At 46.0% G+C, this 12,800-nt stretch overlaps 1 protein-coding gene across 2 annotated transcripts; it reads left to right on the top strand.

Annotated features, from left to right (window-relative positions):
• The first annotated feature begins 3,292 nt into the window (after positions 1–3,292).
• Positions 3,293–6,599, top strand: MRPL11 (mitochondrial ribosomal protein L11). Of its 2 annotated transcripts, XM_038562507.1 has the most exons (5): positions 3,294–3,514; positions 3,901–3,996; positions 4,553–4,646; positions 4,733–4,892; positions 6,302–6,599. In XM_038562507.1, the coding sequence occupies exons 1-5, from the start codon at positions 3,392–3,394 to the stop codon at positions 6,405–6,407; spliced, it is 579 nt and encodes a 192-aa protein (XP_038418435.1). In that variant the 5' UTR covers positions 3,294–3,391; the 3' UTR covers positions 6,408–6,599. The 2 variants fall into 2 exon arrangements, with proteins under 2 accessions (XP_038418436.1, XP_038418435.1); XM_038562508.1 differs by lacking the exon at positions 3,901–3,996 and having other exon boundaries at positions 3,293–3,514.
• Positions 6,600–12,800: the final 6,201 nt, after the last annotated feature.

Below are 12,800 nucleotides of genomic sequence, written 5' to 3' on the forward strand. Positions count from 1 at the left end.
AGAGAGAGAGAAAGAGAGGCAGAGACACAGGAGGAGGGAGAAGCAGGCTCCATGTCGGGAGCCTGACGTGGGACTCGATCCCGGGACTCCAGGATCGTGCCCTGGGCCAAAGGCAGGCGCCAAACCACTGAGCAACCCAGGGATCCCTTTCCCCTCTTTAAATCCTGACTTCTCTTCTTTCCTCCTTGGGTGATCTCACTCTTGGCCCTGACCCCAAGGACTATCAGTCTCTATGCTACAGATGCCAGCATTTCTGTGTGCAGCTCAGGCTTCTCTCCCAGACCAGGCCATGGCTAGGTGCCCATGGGCACCCCTGTTGTGTGTTGGTCTCAGCTACTGACAACTAATATTGTGGCTAGACTGGCCTTGTGGGGTTGTTGTTGTTGTTGTTGTTGTTGTTGAGAGAGAGCAAGAGTGGGGAGGAGCAGAGAGAAAGGGAGAGAATCCTAAGCAGACCGCACACCAGTGTGGAGCCCAAAGCAGGGCTTGATTTCATGACCCTGAGATCATGACCTGAGCTGAAATCAAGAGTCAGACGCTTAACTGACTGAGCCACCCAGGCACCTCCACCTTGTGGTTTGTAATATAAATACAAGATGCCTTCAGCAATAACCATCAGGGAATTTGGGGAGAAAAAAAGATTTATTATTCACATATCCTGGAAATTGCATGGCACACCTGGGGCCACACAGCCAGTTCTCAGAGGGAGAGAGAGAAGGGGGAGCACCTTGGATTTCTGCTTTTATTGGGGTCCAGGGTGGGGACCTAAAATTTTACAGGCTCACTATTTATTGGTGAATTTAAGACAGAATAGTTGGTATTTAAAGAACAAAAAGAGTAAAATCAAGCAGTTCAAATGCTCAGTTACCAAGATCTCTAAAACAAAGGAGCCTCAGGTGGGAGAGGGGGCCGTGACCTGGCTCTTTTTATCTAGAGTTGTGTCTGGCAATGTGTTTAGATAGCCATCTCTGAAATGGATGTCTCCTTGAAATGGATGCTCCTCAGTCAAAGCTTAAGCCAGGCACTGATATTACAAAGAGGATAATCCAACTGTCAAGGCTTACACTATACTCTCTGACACAACTCACAATCTTTCACCCACCTACAGCTCCCATGTCCCAACAATGAAAGTGAAAGACTTTATCATTCATTTACCCAAAGCCTCCATGCCAGAATCCAGAACATCACCATGGATGCCTTTCTCCCTCTCCCTGGACAAATCACCCATCAAACACTAAGTTCTGTTGATGGGCCAGGCAGTCTAGGGAGTGGTTAGTAAAGGCACTAGAGCCAAAGGTTTGGGTTCAAATTCACATCCTAGTAGCATAAGTTTGGACAAGTGACTTGACCTCTCTGGGATTCAGTTTTCTAATCTATAAAGTGAGGAATAATAACAGGACCTATACTTTATAGGATTATAATGAAGTTTACATAAGTGACTTTTCATAAAGGTGGACACAGTATATATTGCACAAGCATTTTCTGACTAAAATATATTTCTATCTTCTAAGTATCTCTTGAATTGGTCCCAAGCCACCAACATCTCTCCACAGGTTTCCTGCCCTGGCCTAATGGGTCTTCCTGCATCCATCCTTGCCCTCCTCTCATCCCTCTATGTACCCAAGCCTAGGTCACCTTTCAAAATGCAACTACTTAACACTCTTCAATGATTTCTACTGCATCGCCACACATCTTAACAGGGCTGATAAGACTTGTATGATCTGACTCCCCACTCACTTGTTGCATCTCATTTTCAACACTAAAATGCTCTGACATTTCCAACACTAGACTAGGGAGTTGCTTCCTCAAAATGTGTAAGAGCTGGGACAATCAAGACTATCCTTTCATTGACATAAAGTGAAAATTGACAACAGAGCCCAGTTTGTCCCAGGCTGCTTTTGAGGCTCCCAGAACACCTGCCATGCCAATCTGTTTCCTGATTTCTTCATTTAGGAAGAATTTATGTATTTATTTGTAAAATAAAAGTGTAAATAAAGGCTGGGCAGTGTGGGGGCACTCAGAGATAAATCATATCTAGCTGGGCTCTCTTCAAGGTGCTTTACCTGAATTAACTCATTTCCTGGGAGGTTAGTACTATTGCTAGCCCCGTTTTGCTAGTGAGTAAACCAAAGCACAGGAAACTTAATTATTTTGCCCAATGTTTTACAACTAGTGAATCAGGAGCCAGCTTGATTCCAGACCCTGGCTAAGGCTAATGAGATAGAGCATTATAAAGAACTTGAGAAACTTCAGAGGCAGGAATAATCACATTTAATTAGTGGAAGTCCAAAAAAATCATAATAAAAATATGACAGTTTACAGTGTGGTTTAGCACAGATTATCTCCTTTTACTAGATGAGGCAATGTAGAGTCATGGTACATGGCACAAGGTCTAGAATCCGGTAATACCAATATTGGTTTCCCAGCCTTGTCAACACAGGGTAGTTGTTTTTGACCTCCTTTTTGTGCGTCAGCATTCTCGTTTGTCAAAAAGGTAAAATAAAAGAATTTACCTCATGCCATTGTGAGGACTAAATGAGATAATAATGCCCTTAAAGCACTCGGCACCATGCCTGGATATAGCAAGTGCTCAAAAAAAAAAAAAAAAAAAAAGGCATAATAAGATGCTGGCTTATTTTTATAAGTCTCACAACAGCTCTGTGAAGGTTTTGTCTTCGTTGTACAGTTAATAGCACATGCTTACTAGATGCCGGGCATTGTCCTAACACACTGCTAACTCAATCTTCACAACAGTCCCTAGAGCTATGTCTACATATTATAATCTTTGTACAGGGGAGGAAAGTGAACATAAGTAATTTGAACAAGTTCACAGCCAGCAAGAGGAACAACCGGGTACTTACTTCCCGGGTCTATACTCTTAATCATAGTGCCTTTCAACAACAGGTGACGAAACAGGCTGGGAAAGTTAGAGATGCTCACGCCCGAGAAGGAGCTCTAAATTCCCTTCAAACCCCAGGATTATAATCACATCCAGCAGATGGCCCCCCAGAGCATAGCAACGTGCGAGATTTGCGTAAGCGGTCAAAACTACCATGCCCACAATGCTGTGCGAACATTAAGGGCCTCCTCCTCCTCCAGTTTAGCTGTCCGAGGTACTGCCTATGTGCTCTGCAGGAGGAATGCATGTATCTGAACCATTCAGGCCTTCCCTTATCTTCAGATCGTGAGGTAAAAGTTTTTTTTATCCTTCATATTACTCTCTTTGGCGTACTAGTTGGAGAATAGAAAGGCCGAAACAACGCTGCTTTTTGTTGGCGTCATATGACCAAACCTAACGTGAGGACCCTTGACCTCTGACTCAGGATGGCGGCGCCCGTGGCCGTCGCTTTTGCTGTAATCCTGAGCTGAACTGAGGCCGCAACCCCGCGTCATGTCGAAGCTGAACCGAGCCGCTCGGGCCCTCAGGAAGCCCGAGGCCGGCGGCGTGATCCGGACCATCGTGCGGGCAGGCCAGGCCATGACCGGGCCTCCTCTAGGTCCCATCCTGGGTCAGGTGGTCCCGCGGCTGGAACCCGGAGCGGGAGGCGTGGTGGGGGTGGGACCTAGTACTGGGACCCGGAGCGGGTGGAGGGTGCGGGCTCGGCTTGGTAAGGTAAGGTCAAAGCGCGGCTTTGCTGCCCACACGCTTTTGGTCTTTGCGTTCATTCCGTGGCCTGTTCGAGGCTAAGCTTCCTCCGTCCTTGGTCAGCGGCCCCTTGGGAGGATAGAGGGACGATGCATACAGATCCTCTGGCGCGTAAAGTGTTAGTTGAATCTGGGTTAATAAGAGGAGGATGGGACCTTTAAGAGATGAAGACGAAGGAGGAAAGGGATAGAATCTCCCGTATGGTAGGAAGCCGCCCCCTTGTCCCCACACTAATGTCCGTGCTTCCCACCCAGAGAGGTGTTTCCATCAACCAGTTCTGCAAGGAGTTCAACGAGAAGACAAAGGACATCAAAGAAGGCATTCCTTTGCCCACCAAGATTTTTGTGAAGGTGCACAGTCGGGACTTTGATCCTGTTTGGCTTTTAAGTTTTTATTTTTATTCCAGTTAGCCGGTATACAGTGTTATATTAACTTTGAGTGTATGATATAGTGATTCACCGGTTCCATGCAACACGCGGTGCTCATTGCACTCCTTAATCCCCGTCACCTAATGATCCTATTTGTTTTTCTTCCCCTTGGTTACTGGGGTTGCTACTCTGCTTTTAATTTTGGGTGAGGCTCTTCCTATCACCGAGTCCCACTTTCCCCATTTACACAGTGGAGACTAGACCATATCTTTTCTGAGCCTTTCCTGCCATATTGCATTTCCTCCCTTTGCCTGTCCATCTCACTCGGGCTTCTACAGCAGAGCTGAGCCTGGACTAGAGGTGACAAAGCTGTTAGCTGCAGATTTATTTTCCCCGTGTTTTCATGATCTGTTAAATGGACGCCAGTGGAAGATGAGTCAAGGGAAGGGGGAACAGAAGTTAAAAGTTCTCTGGGCTGGGGCAGCAGGGCCTAGAGGAGATAAGAGAGATATTCTCCTGTATTTTCTTCCCCATGAAGCCTGATAGGACATTTGAAATCAAGATCGGACAACCCACTGTTTCCTACTTCCTGAAAGCAGCTGCTGGGATTGAGAAGGGGGCCCGGCAAACAGGTAAGGGTCAGGGTGGGTACCCGGGATTTTGGGGGCTCTGGAAGGAAGCCGAGATACCTCAAGGTCTACTTGTTTCTTCCTCCCAGGGAAGGAGGTGGCTGGCCTGGTGACCTTGAAGCATGTGTATGAGATCGCCCAAGTTAAAGCTCAGGATGAGGCCTTCGCCCTGCAGGATGTGCCCCTGTCCTCTGTGGTTCGCTCCATCATTGGCTCTGCCCGTTCCCTGGGCATTCGTGTGGTGAAGGAGTGAGTGTCTTGGGAAGGTGCAATGTGAGGGGAGGGCTTGGAAAGTTCTTGACTCTGGAGCAAAGCCAGGAGGGCCCATTACAGTGGGAGGACCAGCTTCTGAGTCAAGGACCTTAGATTCTTGGGAGTGGGCAGCCTTATTCATCCATTTGGAATATGAATATTAAGTACCTGTTATGTGTCAGACATTTTTCTGGACGTTAGATACAGCGAGGAAGAAATCACTGGGTGGCTCAGTGGTTTAGCATCTGCCTTTGGCCCAGGGCGTGATCCTGGAGTCCCGGTATCAAGTCCCACATCAGGCTCCCTGCATGGAACCTGCTTCTCCCTCTGCCTGTGTCTCTGCCTCTCTCTCTCTCTCTCTCTCTCTCTCTTTGTCTTTCATGAATAAATAAATAAAATCTTAAAAAAAAAAAGATACAGCGAGGAACAATGAGATAGCCATGCTTGGCCCCACTCCTAGGGAGTTCACAGTTGAGAGCTGGAGGCAGATGTGTAAGTGGAGCATTAGGCTGCTAGATGGTCATTGTTGACAAAAGGAACTGCAGGTTCTTGAGGAAAGAGTAGAGCTCCTAATTTTGCCTGGTGTGTCAATGAGGACTTCACAGAGGAGGTGACATCTGCACAGACTTGGAAAAGGAGGTCAAGGACTGGGACAAGCATTCCAAGAAGTGGGAAGATCCCTGTGAAGGACAGGAGGTGAAAAAGTGAAGCAAATAAATGCAGTGTGCTCTGGCGTATGGTGCTAGAAGCAGAGTGGGGAATAGGAAGAGAGGTGAGACAAATGGACCAGTTGGGAAGGCTGAAGGCTGTTTCCATCTATCTGAAGTTCATATTTGATCCTGAGGCCAACAGGAAGCCCCCTCCTAGGGTTTGGGATGACCTCAGGAATTATTTCTCTGAAGTGAGATGTTGGATGGGAGAGCATACATCATCTGAGGGCTCAGACAACAGCAAGGGCGGGGCTTGGCCCTTTATGGGCCTCTTGCTGCTGATGTTACATCTCATGCTGAGGCTAACATTTGTTTCCTAAGAGAAGTGGGATTAAACGTGGTACAAGGATAGACCTGACTTTCTCAAATCTTCACTTTGACTAGAAGTACAGAAGTGAGTCGATCTGACCCTTGCTTGGGGGGAGGCACATGTGTATAGCCTGACGACTTCTTTGTACAAAGTGTTTGGGGGCACAGAGGAAGGGGCAGTTAATCTGGATTGGGGTATAGCCGGGGCCTCAAAAGGACTGGTGGAGCTTTAAGGAGGGAATCATAGGTAGAGACAGAGGTGGGGTAGCAAAGGTATGGAGGCTGGGGAGTCCAAGGAGGGAGAAAGGGCTCTGAGACAGTGGTGTGGGCACTTGTGAGCTTCCCAGCAGTGACTGGCCACTCACTATCTCCTTTTCTCACCTGCAGCCTCAGTTCAGAAGAGCTAGCAGCTTTCCAGAAAGAGCGAGCCGCATTCCTGGCTGCCCAGAAAGAGGCAGATTTGGCAGCCCAGGCAGAAGCTGCCAAGAAGTGACCCTGTCCCCCACACTCCAGGGTTTTGAAGGGAGTAGCTGGAATGGAGGCCAGTTGGAAAAGCTGTACCAAAAGGGTGGGAGGGAGGTGACACCAAGCTGATTGTTATATCCCTGACTTTAAATTATATATTTTCATATGTATGACAGTATCAAGAGATCAAACTTAAATAAACATTTCTTTTGTCATCCGCTCTTGACTTCTGTCTTGGGACCTGAAGGGAAAAGGACCAGTGCTGATGGCAGCCAATGTGAACAGACATCAGCTGCCCTAAGGAAGTTGGTCTTCATGCTGTTTCTCATACTGTATAATCCAATGCTTAGCCAAGCAGAGCACCTTGCCCAAGTTTTGAATTGGTGGCAGAGGTAGGAGTTGGAGCTGTTTAAACTTGTTGGAGCCTTCTGATGCGAAACCCTGTGTTGTCCTCCTCCTCAGAGGTAAGAGAACAGGTGGAAGCCATGGATGCTCAGGCTTAGATGTACAGAAGCAGCAGAGGTGGGACGCCTGGGTGGCTCAGTGGTTGAGTGTCTGCCTTTGGCTCAGGGTGTGATCCTGCAGACTCAGGATCGAGTCCCACATCAGGCTTCCTTTAGGGAGCCTGCTTCTCCCTCTGCCTGTGTCTCTGCTTCTCTCTCTGTGTCTCTCATGAATGAATAAATAAAATCTTAAATAAAAAAAAAAAAAAAGGCATCAGAGGTTGCTTGTGTCTCTATCAGAAATATCTCTTACCGGGATCCCTGAGTGGCGCAGCGGTTTAGCGCCTGCCTTTGGCCCAGGGCGCGATCCTGGAGACCCAGGATCGAATCCCACGTCGGGCTCCCGGTGCATGGAGCCTGCTTCTCCCTCTGCCTGTGTCTCTGCCTCTCTCTCTCTCTCTGTGACTATCATAAATAAAATAATAATAATAAAAATAAAAAAATAAAAAAAAAAGAAATATCTCTTACCTTTTTGGGACTTATCACCTCAACAGAAACAGACTGCTGTAGGTACTAGGTCACAGCCCCAAGCAGAGTTACTGCACAAAGCACCTCAGATCCCAGGGGTACTTCAGCCCCTGCTACTAAGCTGATCCTTATTCTGGGTCAGGTGTTGGCTGAACATGAACTATGATGGAGTTCATGGCCACAGACCCACAGAAGAAGCAAAGCTTCAGTAGGTACCTGCCCAAGTTGGGGGAGGTCTTTGGGAAGTCCCTGGCCTTTGTTTTCCTCATTATCCAGAACATCAAGGATTCCTGTCTTCTCAGAGAGGAGGAGATGGGGCAGGAATGGGATTCACATTTACTGAGCATCTGTTAGGTGCTAGGCACTTCACTTTACACTGAGATTTGGAAAGCATAGAAAAACAGGATGCCCGGGTGGCTCAGTGGTTGAGTGTCTGTCTTTGGCTCGGGGCATGATCCCGGAGCTCCGGGATCGAGTCCCACGTCGGGTTCCCTGCTTGGAGCCTGCTTCTCCCTCTGCCTGTGTCTCTGCCTCTCTCTCTCTCTCTCTCTCTCTCTGTGTGTCTCTCATGAATAAATAAATAAAATCTAAAAAAAAAAAAAAAGGAAAGCATAGAAAAACATAACTAAAAACCTCCTCCCTGTATGGGGCCTGCTTCTCCCTCTGCCTGTGTCTCATGAATAAATAAATAAAATCTTTTTAAAAAAGAACTAAAAACCTCCTGTAATCCCACCAACCAGATGAAACACTTGCCAATATTTGGTGTACGTTTTTCCTACTGTGTTTCTTTGTATGTGTATTTATATATAATATCTTTTTTTCCCCTTAAGAGTGCACACAAGCAGAGGATTGGGGGGAAGGGGGAGAGAGAGAGAGAAATTTAAACAGGCTCCATGTCCAATGCAGAGCCTGTTGCAGGGCTCAATCTCACAACTCTGAGAATATGAGCTGAGTCCAAATCAAGAGTTGGACAATTAACCTACTGAGCCACCCAGGCACCCCTATATATATAAGACTTCTTAAAACAAATTGGGGTCATTCTCTGAATACCATTTTGTTCTACTCTCCTTCCTTCCTTCCTTCCTTCCTTCCTTCCTTCCTTCCTTCCTTCCTTCCTTCCTTCCTTCCTTCCTTCCTTCCTTCCTTCCTTTCTTTCTTCCTCCCTCCCTCCCTCCCTCCCTCCCTCCCTTCCAACATGAGCTCAAACTCACAGCCCTAAGATCAAGAATTGCATGCTCTACTGGCTGACTTTTGCTTTTAACTTGGCAATAATTTAGAACATTTCTGTTATTAATTATCTTAAATGATTTCTAATGACTTCCAGAATACTGTCTTATTGGTGGGCCATAATTTATTTAACCAAGTCCTTAACTGTTGGGTATATTATCATTTACACTAAAAATATGTATAAATGCAGCCTGTAGTGAATATCATCTGGAAAAGTTTTGAGTTTTTTATGTATCAGGCACTGATTTTTTGGTGCTTTTAAGACTAGGACACAAGAATAAATGTGACAGTTCCTCCCTTCAGAGATGGCCACTTAGTTACACTAAAAAAATTAGTTACAATTACCACTATGACAAAAGAGAAGTATGACAGGCTAGGAGAGTGTACAGGGGGACTAGCCAAGCCCAGGGATTCGGTGAGGGGTTCCCAGGGGAAGTGATTTGAAATTGAAGGGGTTGAAAGCAAGACCAGAAGGGTGACTGAGATAGCTGGGAGTGAGGGTAGCATGGGATCTCAGGCAGAGCTGTGTTAGTTATCCATCACTGATCACCGTATAACAATATTATCACACATCTAGTAGCTTGAGACATCGTCTCAATTTCTGTAGGTCAGGAGACTGGACGTGGCTTACCTGGGTTCTCTGCTTCATGATCTCAACAAAGCTGCGATGGAAGTTTTGGTTGGGGCTGTGGTCTCATCTGAGACTCAACTGGAGAGGGCTTCATCTTCAAACTCATGTGGTTGTTGGCAGCATTTAGTTTTCTCTGGGCAGCAGGACTGAGGGCCTGGATTGTCAGCCAGAGAGCACTTTCAGTTCCTTGCTATGTGGGTCTTCCCACCATGGCCACTTGCTTCCTAAAAGCCAGTGAGAGAGTGTCTCCTCACAAGAGCAGCATTAGTCTTATGTAATATAGTCATGGCCACATCATCACATACATCCTGTCACCTTTGTCATATTCTGTTGGTTAGAAGCAAGTCACAGATCCTACCTATACTCAAGGAGAAGGAATTACACAAATGTGTGAACACCAGAAGTGGGGACCCTGGGCCATCTTAAGATCTGTCTGCCACAAAAGCTCACAGCTTGTGCACAGTGGGGCTGTGGTCACTGATGCTGTCGATATTTCTGCTCTACCTCTCATCTTGAGCATTTCAGTAAGCTGCCTTTTGAAATTAAATGAGGCTATCTGACTTGCTTTGGCCAGTGAAATGCGAGCAGAAGTGATGTGTGCAGAATTATTTACTAGACAGCATGAGACTCTACAGTGCTTTCTTCCCACTGCTGCAGCAAGCAGAAACCCATGTTGATGTGGAGATACATGCTGAGCCACCTGGGGGGAGCTGCCCTGAAGGTTTGCCTGTACCATAGCTGTCTTTGTGTGAGCAAGAAATGGACCTTATTAGTTTAGGTCTGATATCTTGAGGGTTTGTTACAGCAGCAAAATTTAGCCCATCCTGATGGTTTGGAGACAAGCCTATTGAGTTGGAAAAATGGAATGAAGCCTAGTGTGGTACATCTCTGGTTATTTCCTATAGGGTAAATTCTTTCTCTCTCTCTCTCTCTCTCTCTCTCTCTCTCTCTCTCTCAATTCTTAGAAGTGGAATGACTGAGTTGCTCTTCATTTTTAATTTCCTCAGAAACCATATGGTATAGTATTATCTCCATTTTGTAGATGAAGAATATGAAGCATTGTTGCCAAGTGCTTCCCCAGGATCACACCTGGCCTCTTACTTTACTTGAGGAAATAAAAAACATCAGATGGTAAACTCCCAGGGCTTTGACCCAATCTACAAACCTACCATCCTTCACTTCTTCCTGTCTGTGAGGATGGACTTTCCTTTTTCCATTAGAGACAAATCCTTCACTTCTGCTGAGAGCCTTCTCTTTCGCTTCTTTTTTTTTTTTTTTAAACTTTTTTTTTAATATTTTTTATTTATTTATGACAGTCACACAGAGAGAGAGAGAGAGGCAGAGACACAGGCAGAGGGAGAAGCAGGCTCCATGCACCAGGAGCCCGACGTGGGATTCGATCCCGGGTCCCCAGGATCGTGCCCTGGGCCAAAGGCAGGCGCCAAACCGCTGCGCCACCCAGGGATCCCTCTTTCGCTTCTTATATCACCACTCTCTGTCACCAATGTCTCCCAGATGCTTAAGGTGTGATGGTTTAGGCTGCACAGGAGCTCTATGCTCCTTAGCTCTGTGGTCTTGGGCAAGTTACTTAACTACTCTGTGCCTGAGACTCATCTCTAAGACAGGGAAAATTGTGCTTACCTGAAAAGGTTGTTGTAAAGATTAAATGAATTAATGCATATACAGTATTCAGAACAATGACTAGCATATTGCAAGTCCTCAGTAAATGATAGCTGTCATTATTCCCAGACTGCTTTCTTGAGCAAACATGCATACTCCAGTGTTACTTAAAACAACAAATGACAACTTCTCTGGTTTCACATCTCTCTTTAGCTACTGGCCCATTTGTCTGTTTTCTTTCACTGAAAAATCTAAAAGAATTGTCTAGCTGTACTGTCTGTACTTGGTCTTCCATTTACTCTTTAAGCCTTTTTTTAAAAGATTTTATTTATTTATTCATGATAAATAGAGACATAGACATAGAGACGAGAGAGAGAGAGAGAGAGAGAGAGAGAGAAATAGGCTCCATACCAGGAGCCCAACATGGGACTCGATCCTGGGATTCCAGGACCACGCCCTGGGCTGAAGGCAGGCGCTGAACCGATGAGCCACCCAGGGATCCCCTAAACCTTTTTTTTTTTTTTTTTTTTTACTTATTCATGAAAGGCACATAGAGAGAGGCAGAGACATAGGCAGAGGGAGAAGCAGGCTCCCTGGAGGGAGCCTCGTGCTGAACTCATCTCAGGACCCCAGGTTCATGACCTGAGCCAAAGGCAGATGCTCAACCACTGAGCCACCCAGGTGTCCCCTCTTTAAGTCTTGTAACGCTGGGCACCTGGGTGGCTCAGTTGGTTAAGCGGCTGACTCTTGATTTTGGCTCAGGTTGTGATCTATGGATTGAGCCCTGCGCTTAGTGGGGAGTGTGCTTCAGGATTCTCTCTCTCCCTCTGCCCCTCTCCCTGCTTGTGCATGCTCACTATCTCTCTCTTTCTCTTAAATAAATAAATAAATCTTAAAAGAAAAAGTCTTGTAATGCTTTCTATCTTAAAGCCTCTTGTGTCTTATCAACACTAATCTCTCTTTTGGTTAGCATTTGTATGACTATTCTTTTTTCCATCATCTCAGCCTTTTTCTTTTTTAATTAATTAATTAATTTATTTATGATAGTCACAGAGAGAGAGAGGCAGAGACACAGGCAGAGGGAGAAGCAGGCTCCATGCACCGGGAGCCTGACGTGGGATTCGATCCCGGGTCTCCAGGATCACGCCCTGGGCCAAAGGCAGGCGCTAAACCGCTGCGCCACCCAGGGATCCCTCAGCCTTTTTCTATCCTTAATGTTTTAGATGTTCTTGTAACGCCTTTGATTGATGTGGTAGATACCCTCCAAAACTGCCCCCAAAGATTCCCACCTCTTAGTCACTAACACCACCCACATTGTTCCAGGATTGACCTCTGTCATCAATAGACTATGGCAGAAGTGATGTTATGTCACTTCCAAGATTTGGTTATAAAAGACCCCACAGCTCCCACCTTGGTTGCTTTCTCTCCTTTGTAGTTACACCCTCCTCCCCTGCTATCTCGGGTCCTTGCAACTGGTAATCTGTTCTCCACCTTTGGTCTTCGTTCTCAATTTCCAGAATGTTATGTAAGTGGATTCATACAGTATGTATCCTTTTGAGACGATCTTTCCTGTCACTCAGCATAATGCCGTTTTTTAAAAAAGATTTTATTTTTAAATAATCTCTACACCCAGTGTGGGGCTTGAGCTCACAACCCTCACATCAAGAGTCACAACTCCACCAACTGAGCCAGCCAAGTGCCCCTTGGCCTAACACCTTTAAGATCCATCCAAGTAGTGTGTGTCAGTAGCTAAGTCCTTTTTATTGCTGAGTAGTATCCCAAGGTGTGGGTGTACCACAGTCTGTTGATGACTGTTGACAAGCATTTTGTTGTTTCCACTTTTTTGCTATTACAAAGCTGTTATGGTCATCCTTGAAAGACATAATTTTCATTCTTCTGGAAAAATGCTCAAGTGTACAATTGCTGAGTTGTATAGTAACTGTATGTTTAGTTTTTTTAAGAAACTGCAAAA

This window comes from Canis lupus, chromosome 18 (genome assembly GCF_011100685.1).
Source record: "Canis lupus familiaris isolate Mischka breed German Shepherd chromosome 18, alternate assembly UU_Cfam_GSD_1.0, whole genome shotgun sequence".
NCBI classification, from domain to species: Eukaryota; Metazoa; Chordata; class Mammalia; order Carnivora; family Canidae; genus Canis; species Canis lupus.